Source organism: Copidosoma floridanum, unplaced genomic scaffold (genome assembly GCF_036245765.1).
Source record: "Copidosoma floridanum isolate Cflo_tuat_1 unplaced genomic scaffold, Cflo_Japanese_pri ptg000012l, whole genome shotgun sequence".
NCBI lineage: Eukaryota > Metazoa > Arthropoda > Insecta > Hymenoptera > Encyrtidae > Copidosoma > Copidosoma floridanum.
In genome coordinates, this window is record NW_028321889.1 from 7,506,173 (window position 1) to 7,533,653 (window position 27,481).

A 27,481-nucleotide genomic window follows, 5' to 3' on the forward strand; every position below is an offset into this window, starting at 1 on the left:
CTGCACTAAAAATACGAGCGGACGCGAAGGCCGTCGCCGGCGTTATTTCCCCTAAATGACGCAAAAGCGAGATGTACCCAAGTGTTGGTCCACCAGCTCCGCTACCCTCTTGCACTACTATATCTTACCCGTCTGTGGTCCCAGACATGGTCGGCCGGTACACACTGCTATGGCTCTTCTCCATACGCGCCATCGGGGAAAAACGAACGCACGGAAGAGGAGGAGAAGAAGAAACAGAGGTGGCGGAGGAGAGAGAGAGGAGCGAACGCGCTTTGGTTGCCGCTTCCCCGGCCGGCACTTACTTTATTCTCTGTCAGTCGAAGCTAGACCGCGGAACGTGCCGGTCGACGGGTATCGGTGAACCTGCATTGCGACGCGCTGCCGCTGCTGCCACTGTTTCAAATATCCTCTCTCTCTCTCTTTGGACTAGAAATTATATATCCTTGTTCGATCGAGGAGGACAAACGATACGCCCGGTTCCTTACCGATCTCTCATTTTTTTTAGTCGCGGATTAAGCTCGTGCTTATGGGCACGTAGTGCAATAACCCTCGTTCAATCGACGGCTGCATTACGTAACGCCAATTACCGATGTAGCGCGCACCACAAGCAATAATTGAACGGGGGGGAAAAAAAAAAAAAGAAAAAAAATGCCCTAGAGCTAGCCGCCCGCGCGGCAATGAGCCCGGCTTTTTTAAAAGCGCGCCGCGTTCGATGGGACGTGCGCGTGCGCGCCATAGTGTGTGATTGTTGCTATCAAGAGTGTTGTATACACCGCTGCAGCCGGTGCTGGAACTTTGCTGTATAATAACATACGCGAGAGCTCGGGAGGTCAGAGTCTGCTCCGGGGCGCTACGCTGCGCGAGTAGCCGGCGCTTGTGACTTTGTGTTTTTTTGTTTGTTTGTTCGGTGATTCAGTTGGGTGATTTAAACTTTTTGTGCCTTGATTATAATATATTCACCCTATTTTTTCTTTCAAGTATTTTTTTTTTTTTTTTTTGGTGCACGAAAAACTCAAAGGTTATTCGAACTGTATAGAGATACAACGCAACCGATTGGACGCATTTCGAGTGAAATCGAAAGAGTTGGGTGTCGTGTGACAATAGACAAGATGTAAATTTCAAAGGTAAATTTAGTCGTGATGAAACGAGAGGTACAAGCATTTGGCATTTGATTGAAAGACCCCAGTCCCGGGGCATAGGCGATACACGCGCGATCGAGCACCAGAGGAGGAGGATCGGTAGGGCCGGAAGTGTAAAGGAGGAAAATCAGATCCATACCATCGGTGCTGCTGCCAACTACGATGTTACGTAGCGTCAGGAGCTGCGCCGCGACTCAGGGAAACACACTCGCGGGACGATCTAATCGCCCGATCCCGATACCCGAGCTAGCAGCGATGTAGCAACCAGCTCCTTCTCCTGCGCTTGCGAAATCGCTCGTTAAAATTCACTCGATACTACATTGGAATCTCAATTCCACCAATTACCACGGAAAGTTTTGGACTCGATGCGATCACTATTTACATTTCCCCTCGATGCAGTGCTCTGAGGATCGGCACGAATGAGTCGTCATCAAGATAAGATCGATAGACCGTAACAATAAAAAAAAACCATCCGTGGAAAGAGGTGAGTCCACTCGCGTGAGCGAATGGCAAAAAAAGGAGCAGAAAAATACACGTAACGCGGGCGTGGGCGAATAATTTGACCACGTAGCCGGGAGAGGACGGCGCATCGGAAGAAAACAGGGGAGCACAGTACATAAACCCGAGGCATGCCGTGGATACGGTGCCTGGGCGGCAAGACCAGGCGAGGAGGAGGCGGCAGCGGCGGCAAACTGCTCAGCGTCAGCCAGCCGATTCATCTGCTCGTTAAGGTGAGAGAGCAGACCCCTATATGCGTTATCTAAATATTTGTTGTTGCTGTTTTTTTTTCTCCTTTTGTTCATTCACGCTCACGCCTCTTATTTCCGTCCGCCCCCTTTTTGAGAAACCCATGTAGACACCTATACCATCCGATTTTTATTGATTTCAAGACGATGACGCTTGTGTAGTACCATTGTACCGAGGGAAACTTGTGTAGCCGAGTACTGTATACCTACGCTTTTTTTTCGAGAGTCATGACGAATTTTTTTTTTTTTGTTCCGCTGGTTCCTCCCACTCGGATGATGGAGCGGCCGACACCCGCGTCACTCAGACCCCGGAGTTTGTTTATCCAAGGGAAAAAATAATATTTTTCGTCTCCCGACTAATTGCGACACAGATGTGATTCGAACGTTTTGTAAACAGTAGAGCCTGGCCCGGAGTCGTCCTGGACGACTTTTACGTCAATCCACGCCCGAGCAATAATTTTTCTCGGCCCGTCACGTGTGCAATAACATATTGTAAGACTTTTGGTTCGACGTTCGCGTGTAAACAAAAATACACACGCCCATATTTATCGCTGATTTAAAAAAAAACATCCTAAGCTTCTTACCGATTTGCACGGTTCGATAAGCGATTGATCATTCGACTCGTGGAGTAAAAAATCGGATTCCTCTCAAACGAGGCCGCTCGCTTATCACGTTATGCACGAAAAAAAAAAAAAAAAAAAAGAAAGAACTCGTCTTCGCTCCAACACAACACGTATAATATAGTAATCTGCATAAATTGCGCAATCGAGTGGATTCTTCTCTTTGCTATGTATTATCTTCTAGGAAGGACAAAATAAAACGGCCGCCACCGTTTGAGCAATATAAAAGTCGCGAGGGATTAGCTTTCGTGTAGCCCTTGTATACGCGTCGTGCGATCTTTTATCTAAGACCTGTTGCCGCACATGGCCGATTAATTCCGCGGCTCGCGGCCATGTGATGTCTGGCGCAACAAATTAACAGGGGCGCTGCTGGGAACGTATTTCAATCCGAGAGGCTTCTCCGAATAGCATCAGGTTTCCCGGAATGATCTTTTATATAGAAATACATACGCGACCCACCTGAGATCGTAAAAAAATCGTGTCTTTGGGTTTACCTAATTTCTTTTCTTTTCTTTTTTTAGCTCCCACGGCAAATATTGTTATTCATATAGCACACTTTTACCGCTAGACCTTACCGATTTCGTACGATTTCTGAATGACGGCAAGTGTCGAGAGGAGGATTGTAGTCACCGCAACAAGTCTATAGAAAGCCTCTAAGCTTTACAGACACTTGTAGTTGAGAAAGGAACAAAAAGCAGCCCTGACGCGATTAAAATTCAAATTCGCCTTTGACAGTAACGAAATTGCGTCAAGTCGCGCAATTACCCTGGAAGTAAGGGGGGGGGGGATGAATGAAGCCGTTGGTACGAATCGTCAACTGCTGGCATCACCATCACATCCGGAGAAAGAGAAGCCGGCTCTGTTGGCCGTGAGATATGAACTAGTGATCTCATCGCCGAGAGAACAGATGTGGAGAAGAGGAGGCATTTATAACACGCGCCAGAGCCGCGAATGGACAAAAAGGGGGGACTTCTTGTGGGGAACGGGGCATAAAGACGCGCCGAGTTCGAAAATTTATATATATATATTTATATGGGTGCACGGTGTATATAATATCCCCAGAGCTGATTTATCGACCTACGGTGGGTCGTCGGAGTGGTATGGGTGCCCCGAAAAAAATTCGATGGCCTCTATCCCGCGGAGTTTGTCCCGCGCCGGGACCAATAACGAGGTCTTCATACATTTTTGATGATACACCAGCTGTGTATGCCCGTGCGATTAATTAATCCGCGCCACAAGCTGCGCGTGTGTGAATTAGGCTGACGTCGTGTACCACGGCGTTGCTCTTTGTTCGTGAAATTTATGGCGAATTTCTCTCTGGCGTTAGCTGACGAAAACAGTGTTAACCAAAGCCACATTGGGGGAAAAAAAAGAGTTGTAGCGCGCGTTTTACAAACTGGTACGATACAGCGCGCCACACGAGCATTTTATTTATTGGCTATATATGTCAGTATATGTACTCGATGTAATGTAATTGAAAGATACACATTATTCAGGTAATTTTATTTTTCAACGATTAAGCTATATACCCATGGCAAGTAAATTTTAACCAATTGTCATAGAAAGACCATTGCGCATGTTTGGGTAAATTTTTGTAAACTGTCGACTAGTGAAAAAAAAAACTTCCATAACATCGAGAGGATGCGATGCTATACCCACGAGTGTTTTTCGTGGCGCCTCAAAACAACTTGGGATGAGTTTTAAGCTGAAAAAAAGGACAGCTGCCGAGAAGTTTCGTTTGTATACAAACAGACGAACCTGTTGCGTAGAGAGTCGGGGGAAGAGAGATATGCTGATGCCCCTCGATTAGTCGGCGGCGATTGACGCTAATCACTCACGATTGCCGTATACGCCACCAATTGCCCTCCGCGATGGAAGTCACTGGCCGTCCTTGTTCCGTTTGCACAACTTTGCGAAATTTCGTTGCTGGACTTTTTGTCAAGTAAAATTAGTCGATCCTAAATTAAAGTGTAAATAAGCCCTCCTCTGACTTGCACACAGCCAATATAGTCGGGATCAATAACAATGCACGCCATCGTACACTTATTTTGCACTGAAAAATAGAGCATAGAGGAAACATTTTTATTTAATAGGACTAAACGTACGCACTTTGTTCCGAGATGTTGCGTATGAATTTGCAAGTATATTTTTTTTTTTTTATCTCGATATTCAAAGCACGCACATATTATATAAGCACGCGTGCAATAAAAAAGCACGAGATTGCCTCGAGTGTATAATATACCTGCCTACCCCGGATTAAGCTTCGTATTTACATTTTTTTTTTCCGCAGCTCCGTGCGCGTATATTTGACGAGCGACTATACTCTCCTCGAGGCGCACTTTCCTTATCGGCGTGTAACAATGAAAATTACACGTCTACAAGCTGGAGCAAAATAACGCGTATGGCTGCAGCCACGTCCAAAGTATCACATACAATACCAAAGGACACCCTCGCGTAGGTATATGCACGGCATTACGCAAAAGCTTCTCAGTTATCGCGTTTCGTACGATCTCTGTAAACGCTGGCTCTGCGCCTCTTTCCTCGGGCGAACAACTCTATTCCGCGGAAACTTTGTTACAAAGTGTATCACGTAACACACGGCGCGCCGCGATAAGGTCCAAGACAATTTCAGGTTTTTATAAATATTACGTTCGGCCTTATTGCACTTGGATTCCTCTTCGCGGGAAATACACCGCGATAAAAGAAAAACATTTTTTAATTCAAGACGGTTGTAAAAAGTTTTACACGCCAGCAGCGAGTCGATGGTGTACTTACGGGTACTCGACGCAAGTAAAAGGCCCAACGGGGTCCGCCTTACCCGGTACTCTGTCCTGACGGGCGCCAGTGCGATGTATTATACATACACCCTCGGATTTATCGGGGGCTTTATCGTCGAGCATAAATAATTAATGCCCAAAGGTCGGACCATCGGAGTCATTGATCACGTACAGCTCTCAACTGACCCTCGGAGTTGAGTGTATTTACATATATAATATTATAGGTACCTATAGGTTTTTTTCGTACCGCGACTGTCTCTTGTTCCTGCAGTCATTCGTCTTTCTTGGTGTATACTGTGGCTGCTCCTCTCTGATGCAATGACCGGCAGTTAATTTTTATGGCCTCTCTCAGCACTTACGAAGACGAACGATACCAAAGTGCGGGCGGGTGGGTGTGGAATTTTTGTCGAGGAAAAAAAAAAAATGGCACGAGATTTAAGGTCCCTCCGGGGGATGTTTTCATGGGCCGTTACTGTCCCAAGCTCGTCAAACTGACCGGAAAAGTCAAATAAATCGTTACTCACAACGGGCCGAGGGCACATTATCCAATACAAGTAATAAATGGTAAATGTTGACCAGGACAAAATGGGGCGGGGGGGACCGAAATTTCAGAAATCGGGTAAATGCAATCGTGTATAGTAAAAAAAAGGTGGGGAAAAACAAACGAACTGCGTGTGTATACATAAATAGTGTTGCGCCGTCGTCTCTTTTTTCCCTCGACGAAGAGCACAACGTCAAGCTCCACTGCAGCCGGTTTTTGTGGCTGCCGATAAAAATCAGGGACGCGGAAACCCGCGCTACACCTTGTGTGGATCCTTGGCTCTCCAGTGGGACGCCTACGTGGTTACCTCTGCGTGTGGATGGGGTGGAGATATTTTCCCGTCCGCTGGACCCTTCCGGAAGCTGGAGTGCTCAGGGGGCAAATGTCGTCCCCCCTTAGCGATTGGTGAGTTATGTTGGTTGGCACTCGAATGGGCAAACAAAGTGAAACATAAAGTCCAAAGAAACAAGACAAACAATTTGATCGATTCGAGACGCTAAAGTTACAGATGAGGTCGAAGCAAATTAATTACCTTGGCGTCATTTCGCGTTTCTCCGCACCTTTGAAATGTCTCGCTACTTCTGATTAATCGGCGGGGCTAACAATAAAATTGCCGGGCTAATTTAAAACTGATTTCTCTTTTGTATCGACTACTATACTTAATTTCTCTCTCGATGGATGTCCCGTTGAATTGATGTTTAATTAGCCCATCTAATGTATGTATGTATACGCTCGTGATTTGCTTTTTCTGATGTCATGATTGTAAACTACTTTCCTGTGGATAAAAATTAAGTGAGATTGCCTGTTCGTGGCTTAGTGGAGGTACTTGACATTCCATTAGTTGCTAATTCGATATACTTACTTTTCGAAATTTGTCTCCTCTTGACGTAGATATACTGAACCACAGTTTCGGCTCTGTGTTCTCTGGTAAGTCAGCGTATCAGCGACATTGTATACATACAGACATTGACGAGTGTCATTTGCATATATGCGGGTGAACGTCAAAGTTTCTTTTTCTTTTCTTTTTTTCACTTTCAATACCGAGTTGCTTTCTCGATCGTTGATTAATTAAATTAATTTAAGAAATTGTTGTTTTACATATTCTTTTGAGACAATAAATTTTCTCCCAGTAATTAGATGACCTGATCAATTTTTTCTACTGAGGAAAAGAAACTGTTACATGTAATTACCTTTACAAAAAAAAAGAAATGTATTGTCCAATAACTTATTGTCTTCTCCAACTACACGCATAACAAAGAAATAAATGAAAAAAGTGGTCAATTGCGAAACGTATCATATACCGATTGTAGCGACGTGACGAAGGCGACGCCGGAGCCGCATCTTTCTTCTCGGCAATCGATTCCAAAAGCTGTCCATAACGCAAAAGGGACACATATCCGATGCGCATATCAATTCACACCGCCTCGAGCGATTGGAAAGGGAAGCGACCGCGAGCACATCACGCAATAACTGTTCAGCTGTACGAATTAAAAATAATCAAGTATATACGGCGCTCCGTCCGACGACGCCTCCTCTGAATAGCAAAACCTCGCAGTCCACGTCGGCCTATACATATATGCATCATCGATTGGTTGAAAAAACGAGCTAGTAATTTACAATATTATTGATAATATGAACAACCGGAGGATATATTTTTACACCGGCGAAACGAATAAATAGAGCACGGCAACCGCAACCGATCGCGTTGGACGCGTTAATTGAGAGAGAGAGCAAATGTTCAAGGCTATATATATACTATACATATAGATGCATACCAACGGTGTGCCCGCATCTGCAGTATACGCGTGCTTTTCATTATTATTGGTATTTTTTGTTCCGCAATAATCTCGCGAATAAAAAAAAAAAAAGTACTGACGTTTAATAATTGCAGCTGGAGCGAGATAGCTCGGCTGCAGTTCCACGGAACTCGTCCTACCCTCGTCCGCGCTTATGTATGTATATATATATATACACAAAGACGCGAGCAATTACCTATTATGCGCAACACTCGTGTTACTTACCGCTGCTGATCTCTGCCTCCGATATAACATTATGAGATGAGGTGTGTGCGGGAGGAGGTGGAGGATCTTTCTAAGAAGCTGCCCGGGCAGATAAGGTCGACGCGGGGGAGCACGGGGGCCTCGGCGCCCAAGCGAAAGGAGCCACACGGGGGATTAATTCAACATTTTAGAGTGCCTCGGTCAGTTACGGTCGCTGGTATATATGTATATACCTGTATATATGCATAGACTAGGTTTTCTAATCTTCTTTTCTCTCCGTATAGAGTGCCTTTTCACGGGAGTACAAGAGATGCTGATAAATGTATGGGTTTTATGTGGAGATTAACGTTTTGGACCGCAGGTGACGGCCAACCGATCCAATTATCGTTGAAAAAATTTGATCCACGTGGAGAGTACCCAATGAAATATGCGACAGTTTCGTGCTACGTTGTTTTTACGAGCCTCGAGTTCCGATGTTGAGCGAAATAAAGCTGGTGCTCGAAGCCAAACCGGCGTCGCAATTCGCCGTTATTGGTCCCAATGCGAAACTATTACCCACTTGAAATCCCAGCAGTGTCCGGGCACTGCAGATGCCCATTCATTTACATATATACGTATATATGATCGGCGCATGTACAGCAGGATGAGCTTTAGTTGTCGCCCCACATGATGTACATATACCCCGCGTGTTCGTCACTTTTGATTTCGTGAGCGAGAGCTGCGGGCCGGCGAGAAAACGAGAAGCAAGAAGATCACAAGACGCGCGTCCGCGCACATCTGGGCTAATTAGAAGCGACCTTGGCTCGTTTATTTTGACGCGCGGATGAGGAATGTATAATGAGAGCCATCGGGGGAGCAGTGCTCGTAAACACACCCTTTTCCTGTGTCGGTCTCCTCCTTCCGTAGGTGTACACGAAAAGTGGAGAGCAAACGACTCTTGACTTTCGACGCAGGTCCGTTTATTAATTTTATTTTACCCATGCACGGCTGTTTACCGCATTTCACGCGTATCGCCTCCACCCGATGAACGACACCGTTGCTCCGGCCTCGCGTGCATGTGTGCGATACTATACGTCCCGCTGCGCGTGTATAAATATTATACATACCTCCGTGTGTATACAGGTAATTGGCCGGCCTCCGGCTTTTGGGTCCGAATCTCTCGGTGCTTGGCCGCGCGTTAATTGACGGTGTTAATGCATTTATAGCTCCTCGTGCGAAGCTGAACACATTTGAAATTAGAATAAATCGGGGGGGATACCCACCGGCTTGCGCGCGTGTATATATACATCCCGAGCTTGGTGTCTGCCTCTCTTCCCTTTTTTTTTTTTTTTTTATCTTCTTTAGATTTCTGTCCAACGTCGGCCATTGCGCACAGTCGCGCTTTAATTACGGCGTGTTATTGAAGTATTTATCTTGTACCTGATGTTGTGTGTATATGGTGTGCCGAGCAGTGTGTGTGTGTTTTTTTTATACCCCCTGGTGCATGTACGCGTAGGTATGTATATGCGCCAAGAGTTTTAGCTGCGCCTTCGTCTTTTTGGGCTCACCTGCATTCTCGAGTCTTGTTGCGGGAAATTAATTGCACGTTATATATATATGTCGATCTAGCGGGTCTGCGTTTAATTCCCCGTTTGGTTTTTCGTGTTTCGGTGGGCACGCAAAAACGAATCTTTATCCGTACAGTTGCACGCTTTTCCTATACAAGTACCTATACTTGCGTGATTTTTTAAATGATTTAATTTGTTTTGTTTACAACGATACGAGTCGATTCGGTTTATGTTTGGTGATGTGGAAAAGATTCTTTTCTCGGCATAAACAAATGTATGTACTTTCACGTGACGTTCACTCCACCTTTAGCGATCTGCAAATTTTTATGGTTCGGATTGTATATTTTATTGAGTTGGAAAAATTCTAAAGCTATATACAGTAGGTATACCATTGACCTAAAACCAAATTTGTTATTTCCTTGAAAAACAGAGCATCGATCGGGGAAAATTCGAGAGCTAGAATTTCATGGCACAATTTGGAGTACGAAAACGGCGTCGCAGAAATTCGGCCGGCCCTCTATAGCATTGAGCGATTGTAGGTACAGAGCCCAGAGAATCCGCGTGAATTGGCTCGTGGTATTTTCATCTGGCACACATACCTGTTGGAAATCAACCCAAGACCAAAGACGCGATATCCAAATTTACGCTACTCGGCTGCAGAGTTCATGAAAATCGTTCGATAAAATGGTCAAGCACAATATTTTTTCACTCGATAATTAAACCAAAACTAAGTATAATAAATAATTGTGTAAAAAAAGGTATCAGAGCAGCGAAATAATAGTAAAATAGGCTCACGCAGCAGTTATAAGCGAAGAAAAACGTAATGGAAAAAAGGAGGGAAATCCGGCTGATCCCTCCTCTCCTCCGTGGCCATAAGCCGTTTTATCTTCATTATTATTTCGCGTCAGCCCCTGGCTTTTTTTCGGCTATCATCCCCGTCTTCCGATGGTTATAACTCAATTCCGTGGCATTTTCCAAGGAACGATAACAATCGCGCAGCCCTTGGGCTATAATTCTTCCTTTCCCTTCTCTCTTCCTCCTCTCCTGCACCATGGCATTGTCACCGTGCCATTGACTTCCGGCCTTGGCCCTTCTCGTCTTATTCTTCCTCTGTATAAGCGTACGGGGCTTCGACAATCAAAGCGTCATTAGGTAAACTTTTGTGTCTTGGGCACCTACCGTTTGCCACGGCTACTGTACTCTCGTGAAGCTGATCCCTCGTGGCTTTTGTCCTCGAGACCCCTCTGCCATTGTCGTCTGCGCGCACCCAAGAGGGACTTTTTTCATTAAATTTTCCATCCACCCGTGCAACAACTCTTCGGGGGGTCACCCGGTTGATCAACATTTACCGCGAACACGCGTCGCTCGATCTTACCCACGAAAATATTTTGAACGGGAAACCGCACGGGAGTGCAGCTGCGCCGCGATGTTGCAGTATTTATAGACTAGCCTCCCTCCGTAATCCATCACCTTCGACGGGCTGGTAAATTTAAGCCCTCGGACAGCCGAAAACACTCGCAGGACTAACGAAAGCCTTTCTGCGCGTATATATATATATACCCTACAGGCAGCTCGGAACGTAAACAAAAGTGCTTGGCTCGGCCAAATCTGCGGGCATCGCGTTTAATTTTAGACCCACGTATATGCACTCGCGAATGGATATAGATAAAGGGCGTTCGCCCCTATGGAATCATTCCTCGGAGTTGCCATCTCTAGTCCGTATGGACGTTAAGTTGGATGTACTTACGCAAGAGGGTGGATCTTTCGGCTTTTTCGTTAACCCAAATTTTTTTTATCGTTGCTTGGCTTTCGTAAACTTTTTTTTTCAGACCACCATGTTTATGCACAAGTATAGGAGTGTAGGTATATTATACATGTTTTATATTCACGTGCAACCGTTTGCGCTATCGGTTTGCACGATTCCCTAAGTTAGGTATAGGTTTATGTATATGTATGTACATGTATGACATACTTTTGAGTTCAAAGTAGCACTTGTGCTTATGGCAAACTGCAACTGAGCGTATAATACAGAGGTATATGGATCATAAAGATAAACACGTGATGGTCAATGGCACCTTATATGTCGCTACCTCATGCACTATCTCTCTGTTCCGCTCCTTCCCTCTTTTTCTTTTGCTCTTACTTCTCACCTATAATAGTTCTGTACATGTGAAAACATCACGGGCACACACTAGGCTTAGCGGGGCTGGTCACTGACTCTTCTGTAGCTATCGTCAGTTGATCAAGCATTCATATATACCAATGTCGACAACTTTTACCACTGTGAACGCGGCCATACAAGTGGTCGTCGTACCCCATCCTTACGTGCTCGAGTGCGCACGTTCCTCCCGGAGGACAAGCTCCCATATAAATAATTTCAATCGACCGAGCCCATATAAAATTCCAGGCCGAACGCAACCTCGCGGTCACGAAGCTCAAAGTACCAAAGCACCCGTAGTACCGATCTCGCGAGAGGGTGAGCCAGTGCGAGCAAAATAAAAGGGGACAAGTCGAAGAAGCAGCCCCGTGTTCCCTCTCGCATGAGAGCGAACGAGCTTTCCGCGGCCATACGTCGGGTGCTCGCGTGCGTATGTACTTTATGAGAATCGCGGAGTGATTTACTGCCGATTCCGACCGTAAATTGCACAGACGCGAGAGAGAGAGGGAGCATCATACTTACTGCACGTACACCTTCCACGTTGTGTCGATGATGCTGCACGTTTTCCGGATCCATGCGCCCGTGTAAATTTGTATACATGTATACTTCGCGAGTGTCGTTTTCTCTCGCTCGCCAAGGTACATTATGCAGTGCGCAGTTTAAGGGACGGCCAACATATAATATCGTATAGGTGTAAGCGGAGGGGGTCATTCATTTATCGAATTTCCAAACAAAGTGCGCCCTTCGCGCTCCCCTATTGTTATTGCCGCGCGCGAGGAGCCTTTGATCCGGCACACTCGTAAAATATCCGCCGAGATTTCGATCTCATTCGCACCACCGGTCGGCCACACGGGAACCCCGACGCAGGGGGGGGGGGTGGCGATACTCCGCCGCGATAAAACACCATAGCGCTCCGAGAAAGGGCTACTGGTCGGAAATTCACGGGGTAACTCCAAAAGGGCCGCTCTCTCGATGCCAGGAGGAGGGAAGAGGTAACGCGTCCCAGAACAAATATTTGTCGCTGGGAATAAATTGTACGTACTATGTAATGTATACCCTCCTCCTCGCGCGTGTACGTACGCACCCATATAGCCATTGTTGTGGGTTTTCGAGACCTCCGTCAAACATACGCTGTTACGTGCATTAAGGTATACGTGGCGCTGAACATGTACAGGTATACGGTGCATGGCTTTGAAGCGAAGAAGTATATGCACGCGCCTGATATTATAATGCAGCGTTTCATCGAATGCATCAGCGCGACTCATTCATAAATATCGATTTGGAAGCGCGCACGTGTGTATGATTACATTATATACTTATACCAAATATATATATATGTATATATGCTATATTGTATAAAGGTGCTAGATGACAATGCTTCGGGGCTCCACCTTTCTTATCGAGGTGCAGCCCAAAACTTATTTTGGGAAATTTTATCTTCTCGGCTTTCGTCACTTTTGGGATTACCCACTACTCGTGTGGCATCTGGTGTTCTCGTGTGGGATCTAAACGCATCCGAGTACCTGAGAGATGTACCTTAGTGGAGGATAATAAACGCATAGATTAAGCACGTACTAATGGCTTTTGTATACATCACGTACATCAGCGGCGCTTTATGAAGTAACATATTATACTGTACGTCACAGCAATAACGCGAACACGCAGGTGGAAAAAATCGGTAAAGGTATTTTTAAGTATAGGTAGTAGTGTTGTGCTCGTGGAAAAAGAGTTTGAAGCTGTATATAGGTATCATCGTTTCGCATATCGTGCAGCCTCGAAGTGGTATTTTCGCGCAATAATTTTGTGAGCTTTTCAAGTTCGTGTGTTAACAAAAGACCCCTTTTTTCTACGTGTTTCAAACTCCGAAACGCATATCTCACACGGATAATCCCTCCGATGCGTCTCCCCATCAGCAGCATCACGGAAAAGTCATCGGCGTCGTTGACAACAGCATAAGCCAGACGTGATGGGGAAAAATCCCAATACCTACGAAAAAAAAAAAAAAAAAAAAAAAAAAAAAACAGACACGATGGTTGAACAATATTTTTGAACATAGTATAACATAGGCGTGCGCACGAGCTGTGATACACGTGTATACGAACGCACACGAAACCCGATAATGTGACGGCCCGTCGCACCGGCACGTTTTAACGATCATTAGCCCCAGCCTCTGGCTTCCGGCCCCGGTCGCAAGTATAATATATAGCCACGGGGGGAATTTCAATGCTGCTGTGCAAAGGAAAATATCCGGTGGCGGTGCACGGCTGTAGCGTCGTCGCCAGAAATATATATATACACACATATGTATACATTGTGCATTTTTTTTCCTTTCAATGTCAAAACCCTTTGATTTTACTATTCAACGCGGTTATGCCACGGGAAATAATGATTAGGGAGTGCATATAGTAGTGACGATTTCGTTGGGAATACCTATTATACATAATATGCTGACGCGACAGATTCATATATATATATATATATATATACAATACGCGACGTGAGGTGTAATATCATTTAGCGACAGATTGTCGTGGGAGCTTTCGAAGCGCACTTTTGACGCACAGCTGCGCTCAAATGACGTTTTAGCTCTGCATACAATAATTATATATTATGTGAGTATGTAATAAAAGTAATGTTTACCAATAGTATTGAAATAACAAAATATCATTGCTATTGCGCTTATCATTTACGAGTTGTTGGAGGTAAATCAAGGTACATGTTTGCTCCTCGCAATTTCACGCAAAAAGGGCACCCCCACGTACTTGCACTTGTACATTTATACATGCAGTTTGACTCGTTGCGCGTGTGCCGGGGCCGTTGAAACCACCGCGAGCGTGTTCCCTCTATAAAAAAAAGGGAAAAAATGAGTCGTGCAACTCTAGAAGCCATTCGCGTTTACACGCTTGCTTTGGGGAAGAGGCGAGTGTAAATTGAAGACACATGAGGTATACATGTATAGAGAGAGAAAGATCCGTGAGAGAGAGAAACTGGCCACCGCAGCTCGGGACCGAGGTGTTGTTGCATCTCTCGTTCGCGCACAGCGGCAGCAACACAACAGATTTCATACACCGCAGAAGCGGAGGAAGCCACCAAGTTGTAATAACGAGTCGCTCGCACGTACACCCAACATACACGCAGGTCACACATATACCGATACACTCACGCGTGTGTACATGTTACAACACCCCCAGCCCGCGACTTTACATATACCTTACAGCGCGTGTACACGTGGCCCATATCGCGTCTCGCGATCTTTCCCTCCGTCGCTCGCGCTCTCTTAATGATTAACCGTCCCATTGTGTCTGGTACTGGCCGGCCGGCCGCGATAAGAGGGCGTCGCGAATCGAAAATCGGCGGAACGCACGGAGTATGCATTGGAGAGACGATGGGGACTCGTGATGGTTACAAATTGCAAAAGCGTTTTTCCCCCGAGTGTGTACTCTCGTGTGGTTGTATCGTCTTTCGAATCGGAGGATACGTGTATTCACTGTTTTCCTGCCACGTTGTAGCTTTTGTCAGTTACATTGTGAGGCGTGATTTTGAACGATCGGGGTGTTTTTTCAAGTACGCATTTCACGTGTGGCAGTGGGTGTACGAGTGTTGTTTTATTCCGCGGAGGCGTCTCCGTGTAATTGATTTTTGATGTGCAGGGAGCCTCTGAATGAAAAGGTGTGCTCGCGTCGAGATTCATTGTTCTCGCCATCTATAGTGTGGAAAAATAATTAGTGATGAACATAATCTGATCTGGTAATTAGTATCATTAGCATTTTTCAGTCGGTCGGTCAGATTTCCATCGAGTTTTGTATATCTATATACCAGCGCAGCGTCGCGGCGAGTTGTTATGATAATATATAATAATAATTATGTACGTATAGGTATACTCAACACACGGAGGGATCCAGCTGACCGACAAATGCACTTGCTATACCAACAAAACACGTGAGGCGCCAGTTTTTGGTAAATTTTCAGTTGGAGATCAAAGATTCATTTTCTTTAACAAATAAATACGAAATATCCGCTCATTTGTCATTCAATAGCGCACGTCATACGCTTTTAATTTTATTCAGCTGCACATTAGCTTCAATGTTACTCACGTAGACGCTTTGTTTTTCTCACGCAAGGGAGCGTAGAAGATAAAACTTATCATCTAAAATGCGACGCTTTTAACATCGCGTTGGCTTTCTGTTGCCACTTTTCTTCCAGTGTGATACAATATTATAAGATGATACGTTGTAATTATTTTAAGCAAACACCCACGGCTACGTTTGCACATCATTATGTGTCAGCTGGGCCTCAATCGCGTTGCAAAAACGGTGCCCTCCAACGAGAAATTTGATAACTATGTGGGACTAGCATGATATCAGTATATCTGTATAACCGATTACAGTTAAGTTAGTCGGGCATATAGATATACTTACCGATACGCCAAGCAATTAACACATACACAAGTATCTCACTTACAGGCATTTTTTTATCTATACCAAACTAATGATTGAAATTTACTATTAAACAAGCCTGGCATTAAGAGCTCAGTAGCTGCGTGGTTAAATGCGTATAAAAGCTTTAGCTATCAGATATTGAGTTGCCAGGAGGTCCGGGTTCGAGACCAACCTTCGACGTAGTTTTTAAGCGGTGTTGGGTAGAAATTAATTAATCTATAAGCCTTAGTCAGTAAGCAAATAGATTTTAATGTAGAATTAAAAATCGTAGATTTAAGGTAGAGTAGTAAGACTAGATGTAAGGTAGAACAATAAGAGTAGATCTTAAGGTAGAATAATTAGAATAATAATTAGAATTAACGTAGAATAAAAAAATAGATGTAAGATAGAATAAGAAAAATAGAAATAAGGTAGAGTTAATCCTAGATATAAGGTAGAATCATAAGTAGCACATTGAGGGGTTGTAGGGTCAGATAGAAAGTAGGATAGGGAAACTGAGCCAGGAGCCTCCCACTAGGGTGTTAGAAGATTGTAATAACAACTACTAGGGATGACAGGTCAGCTAATACCTGGCTCAAGCGCGGTCGTGCGCACCCAAATTTTTGCAATTTTTTTTTTCAATCCATACCACGTGCTTAATAAACTTTTTGATACCATGAAAATCTATTTGGCGATGGTAAAAATATGTTTTAATCAGATAGAAGTCTTTAAATCAAGGGTAATGAAACAAAACTTTTAGTTAGCAACTGGATACATTTTTTTGACTTTAAAAAAATCTCTGAACAAAACATTTAATATTATTTAATTGTACATTTTAAAAAGGATCACCGAGATCGTTTTCAGGCATTATCAGTACACAGTGGCTTTTATTTAAAAATAAAAGTAGTTAGACGCATTACATTACTATTTGACGGGGTAAAAATAATTATTAGCATAAAAAGTCAAGTTTGTCTTGTGCTGCGTATGAAAGTGATTATATACTTGATTATTTGGTCCATAAGAAGAAAAACAGCTTTATTTGTATATTTGTACACAAGATAGTCTTTGAATTAAAATCTTTGGGCTCTGCAAGCATAAAAATATTTTATACATTGCGCTGTTACGTGTGATGATGACCTTATAATTTATTATATATGATTTTAACATTTCGGTTAAACATAAAAATTAATACTCGAGGAAGAACCATCATTTTTATGCATTCAGTTCATCTAATACATGCATGATTTGACAGACAATCATACTAGAATTATTTTATTATTTTCGTAATAATCACTGATCATTAATTAAAATATTTATATGCCACTAACGTTCTCTGATACTTCTTTTTCTAGATGAAAATTGATACTCCTGAATTGCAGGATACTTACCTTGATCGTGCTGATGAATGACTCCGAAGAGATGAAACAGTTTCTTAAAGTTAGCATTATGTTAATTTTGGTTGTTTTGTTTTGATAAAAAATGTTTGTAGTCGTGAACTTGATTAAAGAAACAAGAAGCATTTTTCAGATTTCACGATCTGAAGATAGTTTTTGCTAAGCAGTTTTTATTTATTTGTATACGTTTTTATACTACTTTTGTAATCACAGTAATTGAGTGTGCGATACGCTTTTATGAAATATCCTTGTGGTTTGTAACGGACAACATTCAATGGATGATTTTTTTGAGTGAAAAAACAAAAGCTGATGAATTTTTCTCCAACAACTACATTCCTTTCAACTGCCTATTTCTCGTAATGCAGAAAATTACGGGTATAAATGCTCGAGAGCTTAGCAAAGTTTACCAAATTGCAAGGGATCGAGAATTGATTAAAAGTCATTTTGGAACTTGGGATGAAAAGAAAGGATTAAGGGCAACTAATCTGGCTTTTGATCAGCGCAGAAATGATCTTCAAGGACAAATAATCCGAGTTGGTTGCTTCAAGGTATTTTACCATCATAAAGAGGTACAAAATAATGAAATGTATTGTTTGACGAGAAATTCTTTAGTATACAAGTTATTGTCGATATCAATAAATGTGTGTTTGACCTTGTTGTGGAATTATGCATTTTAATTTTTACACCTTTAAATATGATTAAATGTAACAGCGAGTAGTTGAAATATTAGAATAATTTAATTTGGACAATTTTCAACAGAATAGGAGTTATATTTTATATGCAAGGTTGATTAAATTGGTATAATTCATACAATTAATACTGTACTTCAACGCAAATAAATAATTAAAATATGAAAGAGTTATACAACAGTAATATAGAGATCTAGACATGCTGTTTATCTTGTTCTCCCATTTATGCGTGTTATTAGTGAATACCTGGAGATAAGCTTGTCATGAAAGAATCCTAATTGTTTTTTTTTGTCACGGATAAATTTTTCGTTGTCCGAGAGATAGAGTCCTGAGCGAGTATACAAACTATCTGTTTGACTTTGTTGCAGATTCCACACATTCTTGAAATAGATACCGATGCCACTGGCAGGATAACCGTACGGAATATCTTTTTACGAGCAGTACTGGACAATTTTCAGAAAAACACGAATTGCTCGTCAGTATTTGTCAATTGAAACTGCAGTTTGAATTTATTAAACAAAATATCTGATTATTTGTTGGAAAAATAATTTTAGTTTGACGTTCATCAAAAGAGATACCCTATCGGAGTGCGCGAATAATTAAATCAATAAAATAATTAAATCAATAAAATTAAATTGAATAATTAAATCAATAAAAGATTATTTTATTAATTAATCCAGTGAAAAACAGTTGGGTTTCTAATCGCCGATGCTCACTCGCCTCAAAAATTAATTTTTTAATTAATTGTCAAATAATTAGTTGGGTTTCTAATCGCCGATGCTTACTCGTTTAAAAGATTATTTTATAAATAAATCCAGTGAAAAACAATTGGGTTTCTAATCGCCTATGCTTACTCGTTTATAAGATTATTTTATTAATTAATCCAGTGAAAAACAGTTGGGTTTCTTATTGCCGATGCTTACTCTTTTAAAAGATTATTTTATTCATAAATTTAGTGAAAAACAGTTGGGTTTCTAATCGCCGATGCTTACTCGCCTTAAAGATTATTTTAATATTTAATTTCCAAAAAAACAGTTGGGTTTTTAATCACCGCTGCTTACTCACCAAGGCAGATATTGTTAATAAATATACTGATAAACTATTGGGTTTCTTATTGCCGATGCTTGATTGCTTAAAAGGTTATTTAATTAAATTAAATTTTTTTTTTGTGATTCAAGATTCAAATCCTAATTGAATCGTTATTATTTCTTGAATCTTTGAATCCCGTGGACAGCCCCTCGCATTGTTACGTATGTCTGTACGGTATGAATACAATAATGTTGATAGTCTGGGTCACTCGGTTGGAGCTTGAAGGAATTTGTAGGGAGCGTCAAACGACAATACTCGAAAAGTACAATAGTAGCAAAGGAGCAAGTGATTTTTTCGTGCTGAATTGCTGTGCGATTGTCGGTTTTCTTTTTTTCTTTTTTAGAAGATCAAATACCACATATAAAAGTATTCTCGTTTCTTCCAGCAAGTGGGTACTTAATCTTTTTAATCGTGAAACGCTGTATCCACTCTTTGTGACCCCACGCATGTAAGAAAATAAAAAAAGTCCGTGAGGACACGTGTGTGCCATTAAAAAACCAAGTCTATGAGGGAAGCGACACGAGGGACTTTTTGGTGGGGACACACCACAGGAGGGAAGAAGAGTACACCGTAACAATGCCTAATAGCTCTGGACACCAGAAGTATAGATACGGTCACGTGCTGCATCGTGATTACCGGATGTTTTTATTTTTCCCCCCGTCTCCATACTCCATGTGCACTGACTTGGTCTTTTTGGGCAAAGGATTTTTCGTTTTACGTAGAAACGGGTGAGGCCACCGTGCGGTCTCCTTCGAGCTTCCGAGTAAAAAAAAAAGAAAAAAAAGTAGGGCCCGGTCCTCTCCTGGGAAAGCTCGATTTTTCCTCGGTGCCCTCTCCTGCGAACGAGCCAGGCAGACAGCGACAAGACGAATGTCGCGAGACCGCGCGGGGAATAAGGCGTCGCGTCGGTGCAGTGCCCCCCCCCCCTCGATTATTTATGACGTGTATATACGTATACCAAGTCTATGGCGCGAGCCGTTTCCGTGTTGATGCGGGCGGCTCGGCGCCAGCTACGCCTCGTTCCCCTTTTGTGTATCTACGAGGCGCGACAATGCCCTCCCTGTGCGCGCTTTTATGCATGTGCCATTAGGTGCGCTCACGGGTATATAATATATACGGGAGATCGCGATCGTGCGATTTGACCCAGTTTTACATGGGCGAGACGCTGGTTGTGGCCATTTTTTTCCCCCTTTTTCGCGCTCCTTTATTTACAAAACACAGTGGGGCTTTTTGTGCAGGTATACACGTACGTCGATGATGGCGCTATTTTTATATAGACGAGAGGCTTTCACAAAACGGAAAACGCCTCTGATACGTCCATACGATGAAAATTACGCGATTGTTTGATTGCGTGGTCTGCGGAAGAGCATCCCCTGACCTACTTTTCTTCAAATTTACAAAGCGCCTATTGCTCGAAAATCAAAGTGCCTTTGATAATTCATACATAGATCCGCGTAAATGTGTTGGTCCGACAAAAAGGCGATGCGTTGATAAACAACACTTGACCGTTTGGATATACGGTACACACTATGTTTGTATATGCGTATACGTAACCTCGTAATTGCCTATTTTTCACTTGAAAGCGGATCCCAACGAGGTAGGAGTAAAAAAAAAAAAAAAAAAAAATGTTTGGGAAGGTGTTGTGTTCGTCTTTCTCAGAAGGCGGGCCTCCTCGGGAGAAAGGCAACTTGACGCCTGTAAGGCCTCCGGTCGGCCCGAAACAAAGATTTTCTCCCTATGCCATTCCGGTGACATTCGAGATTTTTCGACATCCTCTTCCTCTCTCGCTTTACACATTATACATACTTATATGTACCGCGTCAACTTGTTTTTGCATACATTGGATAAAGTCTTTTTTTCTCACTTAATAAAAAATTGATCAGTTCGATTACGCCATGTCTGAACGGCATCGCTTTGAGACTCCCACGCTGCCGGCCAAAGAGGAAAAAGTGATGCTGATTGGACTGAGAATATTATCTTCGGATTGCACAAACTATTTTCCGCAGCTCAGCTTCGAATTCCTCAATAAACCCACCGGAAAAATTAACTCTTCCAGCATCGTAAAATACCAATATCACAACATCTACCGTTTCTCTTGGCACCAGCCAACGTGTGATCGGTTCTGCTAAAAAAAAAAAAAAAAAAAAAAAAAAACAAACAAATAAATAAATACATCAACGGGGACCTCGGCGAGTCTCGTTAACGCGATACAATATCTGTATGACAGCAACGAGCCATCTCGTACGAGCAACTTATTTAACGCGCGGCAAACGCATGCTCGGGTAAGTGTGTACATGAAATTCGCCGGACCGAATTCTGAAATACCCGCGCTCGTAAATATGCAAATCTGCAGGCGGATGCAGTTGAACCCAATCCCAATGCATCCCCGGGATTTAATTAACAATAATCATAACGATAAAAAGCCGCGAGATTGCAAAACCTGTCGCTATTCGCGATACGTGTGGGTAAAAGATATACATGTGTATGTATGCTCGAGTTGGTATACGCGCCAGCGAGTACTCAAAGGTGGCATTAATCGCATATCCGATTACCCTATACTCCCCCTCACACTCTCCTTCTTGGTGGTGCACCCCACTGGCCCTCCTCTCCTTGCTTGCTTCGTGGGTACTTCTTTTTACATTATACTCCTCGCCAGCCTGTGAAAGGACGTGTGGAATCGTGTTTCGCCGGGCGCAGCCTCATCGTCGCCGAGCAGACCAAGAGCGCGATATTTCAATTGACCTTTGGACGCTAATTTCGAAATCTCGTCCGATCCGAGTTTAAGGATACGATATTTTCGTTTATCATCGACACTAATCTGGATCGAGCTGTCCTTTTCAATGTTTTTGACGTGCCTATCTCATCACGGTCATATATTTGTAGGTGTCCTGCAACCATCACCAAGTCGAACGTGAATTTTAATTTACATTTTGTTGTACACCACTGAGTGTATAGTTAAGTTCACACTTGTAGAAACTGATTTTTGAGACTGTCAAACCATGATGGTGGGGTCTGTGGGTTGTCCCAGCGTAAAGGGGCCATTGTTGGCCATTTTCTTCAGCAGCCCTGAGTGCACATTGGTCCTGCATGAAAACATCAGAGCGAGCAAGAAGATGAAGTAGATATATATATAAGCCGAGAAAATCCCGCGACCCCGACTTTCGAGGCGTATCGGCGCGTGCAACACGAGAAGCACATTGAGGAAGATTTCCGCGGGACACGTATATACGTATACGATGTACCTAACGATCGCACGGACGAGAATTCCGATGGCATACCACGTGCATATAGGTATATGGTTGCATACTGGGTATGGCCCTCTTCTTGTTTCCCGTATAACTAGGTACACAATATATTATACTCTCGTCTCCTTCGAGTCGAGGGTGATGGGACGATGCCGTTGTGACTGGCGGTGCCTTTGACTTGTGAGCGAGGGTACACACCACGAGTGGATGGGTGTACATATACCTATATATACATTGTACCCCATGCACGGACGATTCTTGTGATTACTGCGGGTCATACACCCGGAATAGCTATGCGCCGATGACGACGACGATGATAACGTATAACGATGCGACGTGGGCGCGGAGGGACGACGCGTCCCGTGGAATTTTTTTTTTCTCCCCCCGGACGAAGCGTCCGATCGGAGATGATCATTAGATTTCTCGGCCCAATAATTGTTGTCATACCAACCGCGTTTCAGCTTCATTTCTTGGAGGTATGTATATGTATTTCATTTTAAATCAACCCGCTCGTAACGAGGAAATGGTTAATAAACGCGAGATTTATTAGAAAAATCAAGGAGTGACGGGGTACCATATAAATTTATCACCCCAGATCGTGTATAGGGTACACATAGTAGCCGGGCGCTTGGGGGGGGGGCTGATAAAGAACTTTCGTATATATATATACCAGTCTCGGACGATACGAATCTGATTTTCAATAAACCGTACACGATTACGAATCATTCGGTATAAATCACGTCGGATAGGGATATCTGTCTCCCCCGACACTTTGGGCCGATTAGAAAATGACGAGTCCGCGCGGATCTCCCGCGACAAGAGCCCCATAAACCAATCCTTGGCCGGGTCGGGAAGAAAAGAAATGTCCCGCGATGCATTTCCCGACCCGCAGCGACTCGGTCTTATCTCTTCCTCTACACTGCCGGGCGGCGCGGTGGTAGAAAAGGAGCGCCACGACAATATCGTCCCTATAAATCATCTCCCCATGCAGCTGCTGCGGGGCCCTTCTCTCCCCCCCCCCGACTATCGCGAGGTGCCGGTGTGGTCCCCGAAGCTATCCCTGCATGGCGATCGATCGACTTAATTGGGGCCGCCCACTCGTGGCGCGCCGTTATATAAGCACGTTATTACCACGAGACCCGCGAATTTCGCTTCGATTGTCGAGCGTGAGCTGTATCTATCATGTTTTCGCTACTCGCTGCAGAGTTTTTGAAAAAGGGAAGACTGAGGGAGGGAAGTTTTGTATTCCTTATTTCGCAGGACTCTCATTCCTGGTGTTACATCATCATCGTCCGTTTTTTTTTTTTTACATTCGTGTGCCTACCAATGCCCTTTTTTTATTTCCCCCCGAGTGGCTCAACTGTCAGCGTTTTACACTTGGTGGGTAGGTGTGTATTTTTACTTATATATATACGACCAAGAGTCCCGCTGGGTGCATATAACAGCTATACAGCATCTCAGAGGCCTCGTAAAACTCTTCTTCGCGGCTATAAAATCTTATAGGGTTCACTTTGCCCCGACGCGCTTCCTCTCGCCCACACACCTACTTCTCTATTAATAGGTGTGTATACGGTTATGACTTTCTTCGTTATGGGCTGGCTACTGCGGCCCGATGTCGCGTCGGTGCCAAGTGGCGCGGCGAGAAAAATGAAATTTACGTTCAATTAGCGAATCACCAACAAGTGAAAATTGCTTTACGGCTCGTGCGGCGTGGCTTGCGTGGACTGCATATACTCGTGTAAACTGTTATCATCGGGACATGGGAAAGTTGACTCCTTAATTGATAATGATGACGATGATTAGCGCGATTTTTACGTTTTATGTGACATTTAAGTGTAAACCAAGTAAGTATGAGAGGTACATCATAGTAGTATACCCATACGAGAAAGAATTTACGGACGCTTTAGGCGAAGAGTACCTCATATTACGACTTTTACCATCAAAATGAGTAAGAACTTTTTTTTTTTTTTTTTAATATAAACTTTGGAAGAAGTCCCTTTCATTAAAGTCTTCTTCTTTTTTCTTTCCTCGAGCAAAACAAGATATAACCGTGAAAATGGCCAATTTTTCACAAATTGTAATCGCAGAAGGTACAATGCACGTGACGCTACTTGTTTTATGTATCGTGCACTCGTACATGATCATCGGGCAAGTACATAACACGTATGACGCAAGAGCTCGCATAGTGCAACGACGCTGCAGAGCTGTCAAGTGAAAAAGCACACGTATGCTCACCAGCTGATACACCCGAGTGAGAAAAAGAGAGAGAGAGAGCTGCGGTCGTAAGTTTGTTACTTAACGCTAATCAGGAGAAAAGGATTAGGTGGGGCACGCTCGTGTGACCGCAGCCTATAAATATATAGAGCTAAAAAGACACGTTTCGAAACGCCCCACGCCTGCAACCGTGTATATATGCGCGACGCGATTCCCTGTACACCCTCTCTCTGTTTTCCTTCGACGTTTCCTCTAGTTGACGTGCGCGCAAAAAGAGAGCACTACGATGTATACAGGTATAAAGTATATACTCGGTCTGTCGTCCAGCAGAGAGAAGACCGACACAAAGGGGGACAGGCAGCGACGCAAGCTGCTGTTTTCTTTATAATGGCAGTTGGCTCGACCGCAGAAACCGCGAGCGTCGATATAATATACACGAAGCAGATCTCCCATCGGCAAAATAAGGGGGAGGAGAGCCGCGCCAAGTGCGAATTTCCGCGGAGCTATTTTTGCGCGCTGCAGGCTTCTTCTCCCTTCCATCTGGACGCTACCGATTGCCACTGTATACTCTCTCGAGTCATGTGTGTATATACATGTATATAAGCTCTCGATCTCCTTAACGATCGGCTCAGCAAAATGATGTATAATAATAACGATGCCGGCCTCCTCCCTCGCATACTATATACTCAAGGATCGCATCTGCCGTGCGGTGTGTGTATATATAAGGTACCTATACGTATTTATATAGAGCAGAATGTAGGTATTATACTCTCAACAAGAGCATCGGTGGCCGGTCAATTTATAATTTTGTTACGCAGCTGGCTGTAAGTACATGGACCAGCATTGCTTGGCCCCTCGTTAATTTACAATATTTTTTCACCACCATCGCGCGGATGTCGTTTACGAAAGAGTCTCCGATGCCCGCGGAAAAATCACCTCAACGCACATGTCGTGTGCTTCCGCTCTCGGTGTGCGTAACTATATAATATAAGCTATAAATAACGCGCTCGTATGGGACTCGGAGAGCAGACCTTGACACAGCCGAGCGTGTCTCCTCTGCGTCGTCATCCCCGAGGTACGGTAATTTACGAGCGTGTACGACCTCGTGCTTGATTATCTTGACTGGTGGCACACGCCCGTGCAGCCCTCGCAGAAGCGAAATCAGCGGCGCAGCTCCACCATCTGACGTGCACGAGAGTAAAGGGGAGGGGGGGGGGGAAGAGAGACCATCAGTCGAGTTTTGAGAGGAAAATTCTAAAAGGCGGCGTATAAGCCCGTGCCGATGGGTCATGCCGTTGCAGCTGATGCTTCCATATGGCCGTTTCGGGCCTCTCGACTCCGATGGCGAGCCCACCCCCCCCTCCCCCTATATATATACTATTCGCCTTCTCGGCACTGCGTTTCATTATTGTTCGGCGAATTCGCGCGAAACTGTATAAGTATATACCTTTACTGCTGCCTCGGCACTTTTATGCCGCGGCAAAAGGACCGGTACCCATGCGTATATATATACATATCCATGTACTTTTTGGGGTATAATAACAGTAGCTCGTTGAATCGCACGTGTTTCATTTGATGGGTATGGAAAATAAACGTGTCTCCTGCACTTTACAGTGTCGGCTATTTCGGAACTCGTTTCTTACATACATATTTACGATTATACCGTAGATTTATAGGTCACATTTTTCACGAATTTTCGTTTTTATTTGTCCAAGTACTTGGAAAAAACATCGATGATCTTGGAAACCTTTCGAGCCCGTTGCTATACACCTATAGCATAGGGTCAATATCTTTGCACGAAGCAATATTTGATTGCAATCGGTATACAAAAGAATCTGATCTACATATACACGTGTACAGCGTATAATACCGCCTTACTCAGTTATATTATGCATTACAGTACACATAAGGAAATAGGGGGAGGGGGAGAAACATTCAATGGGTGCATATGGCAGAAGGGCGAAAGAGTGCCATATTCATGAGGATCCTCGCTACATCCTCCCTTCTTTGGGATGCGCATTGATTGCGCTTCTCCTCTTCCTTTCTCGTCACCGACGTCGTGTGGGGCTCTCGTCCCAGTGCCGATTCCGCGCAGCAAAGAGCAGCAAAAAAAAAAAAAAAAAAAAAAAAAGAAAAAAGCGAATATCGCCCGATCACGCCGTACGGAGGCACTTTATGACGTCGACATACCTGTGTATAACGTCGCGTCGCAACTCCTCCGATGCCCGAGGTATTAGCATAAATTATGCCGTCGCGGGCCTCGTGTAACAACATCTCGATGAAGATGTACGTGCCATTAACTCGGCTGACGGGTGCATCTCTCGGGCGGCAAGTAACTGCACAACGCTGACGTCGCTGCGAGCTTTTCTCGTTTTGTTATTGCGATCGGCACGTACCGCGAACTACAAAGTGTCGCGTATTATGGATTTAAGGTGACTCGCTAGATTTCGTTTCATGCACGTATTGGTAGACCTATGCACTTTGAAACGCGCAGCTGCTACTGGAAAAAGCTAATCTCCTCCGCAATCTGATTTTTAAAATCCGATCCGAGCGAGTAGCCTCTTCTTCCCCCCTTCCCGTGTGTAAGCCGCACGCCTCTATATTATACTTACGGTGTATTCCCTGCAGCTGCGATAAGTTACAATTAGATACATTATTGTACGGGTATAATGGTTATGAGCTCTCTCTCTCTCTCTGCGGCCCCATATGCTTCGAGTCATTAGAGCAATGAGTTTGCAAAATCATTGTGCCGTAGCTGTGTGTGTATTAAGTATATAGGTATATAGAGAGAGACATGTGGTTACAGGGCTTGGAGTTGGCTTTCTCGGGCGAGCAGCGATTAATTTCCTAAAATCATCGGGACTCCAATTTCCCTCTTGCCCGTAATTTCCAAGCGAGTAAGTG

General features: G+C 43.9%; 1 protein-coding gene across 1 annotated transcript in view; it reads left to right on the top strand.

Moving 5' to 3' along the window:
- Positions 1 to 647: 647 nt before the first annotated feature.
- Positions 648 to 27,481, top strand: part of by (focal adhesion protein tensin) — a 143,296-nt gene continuing 116,462 nt past the window's right edge. The window contains exon 1 of the mRNA XM_089590500.1: positions 648 to 1,870. Within this exon, the coding sequence (XP_089446626.1) occupies positions 1,769 to 1,870 (102 nt within the window). The 5' untranslated portion in view covers positions 648 to 1,768. The remainder of the gene's footprint in view (positions 1,871 to 27,481) is intronic.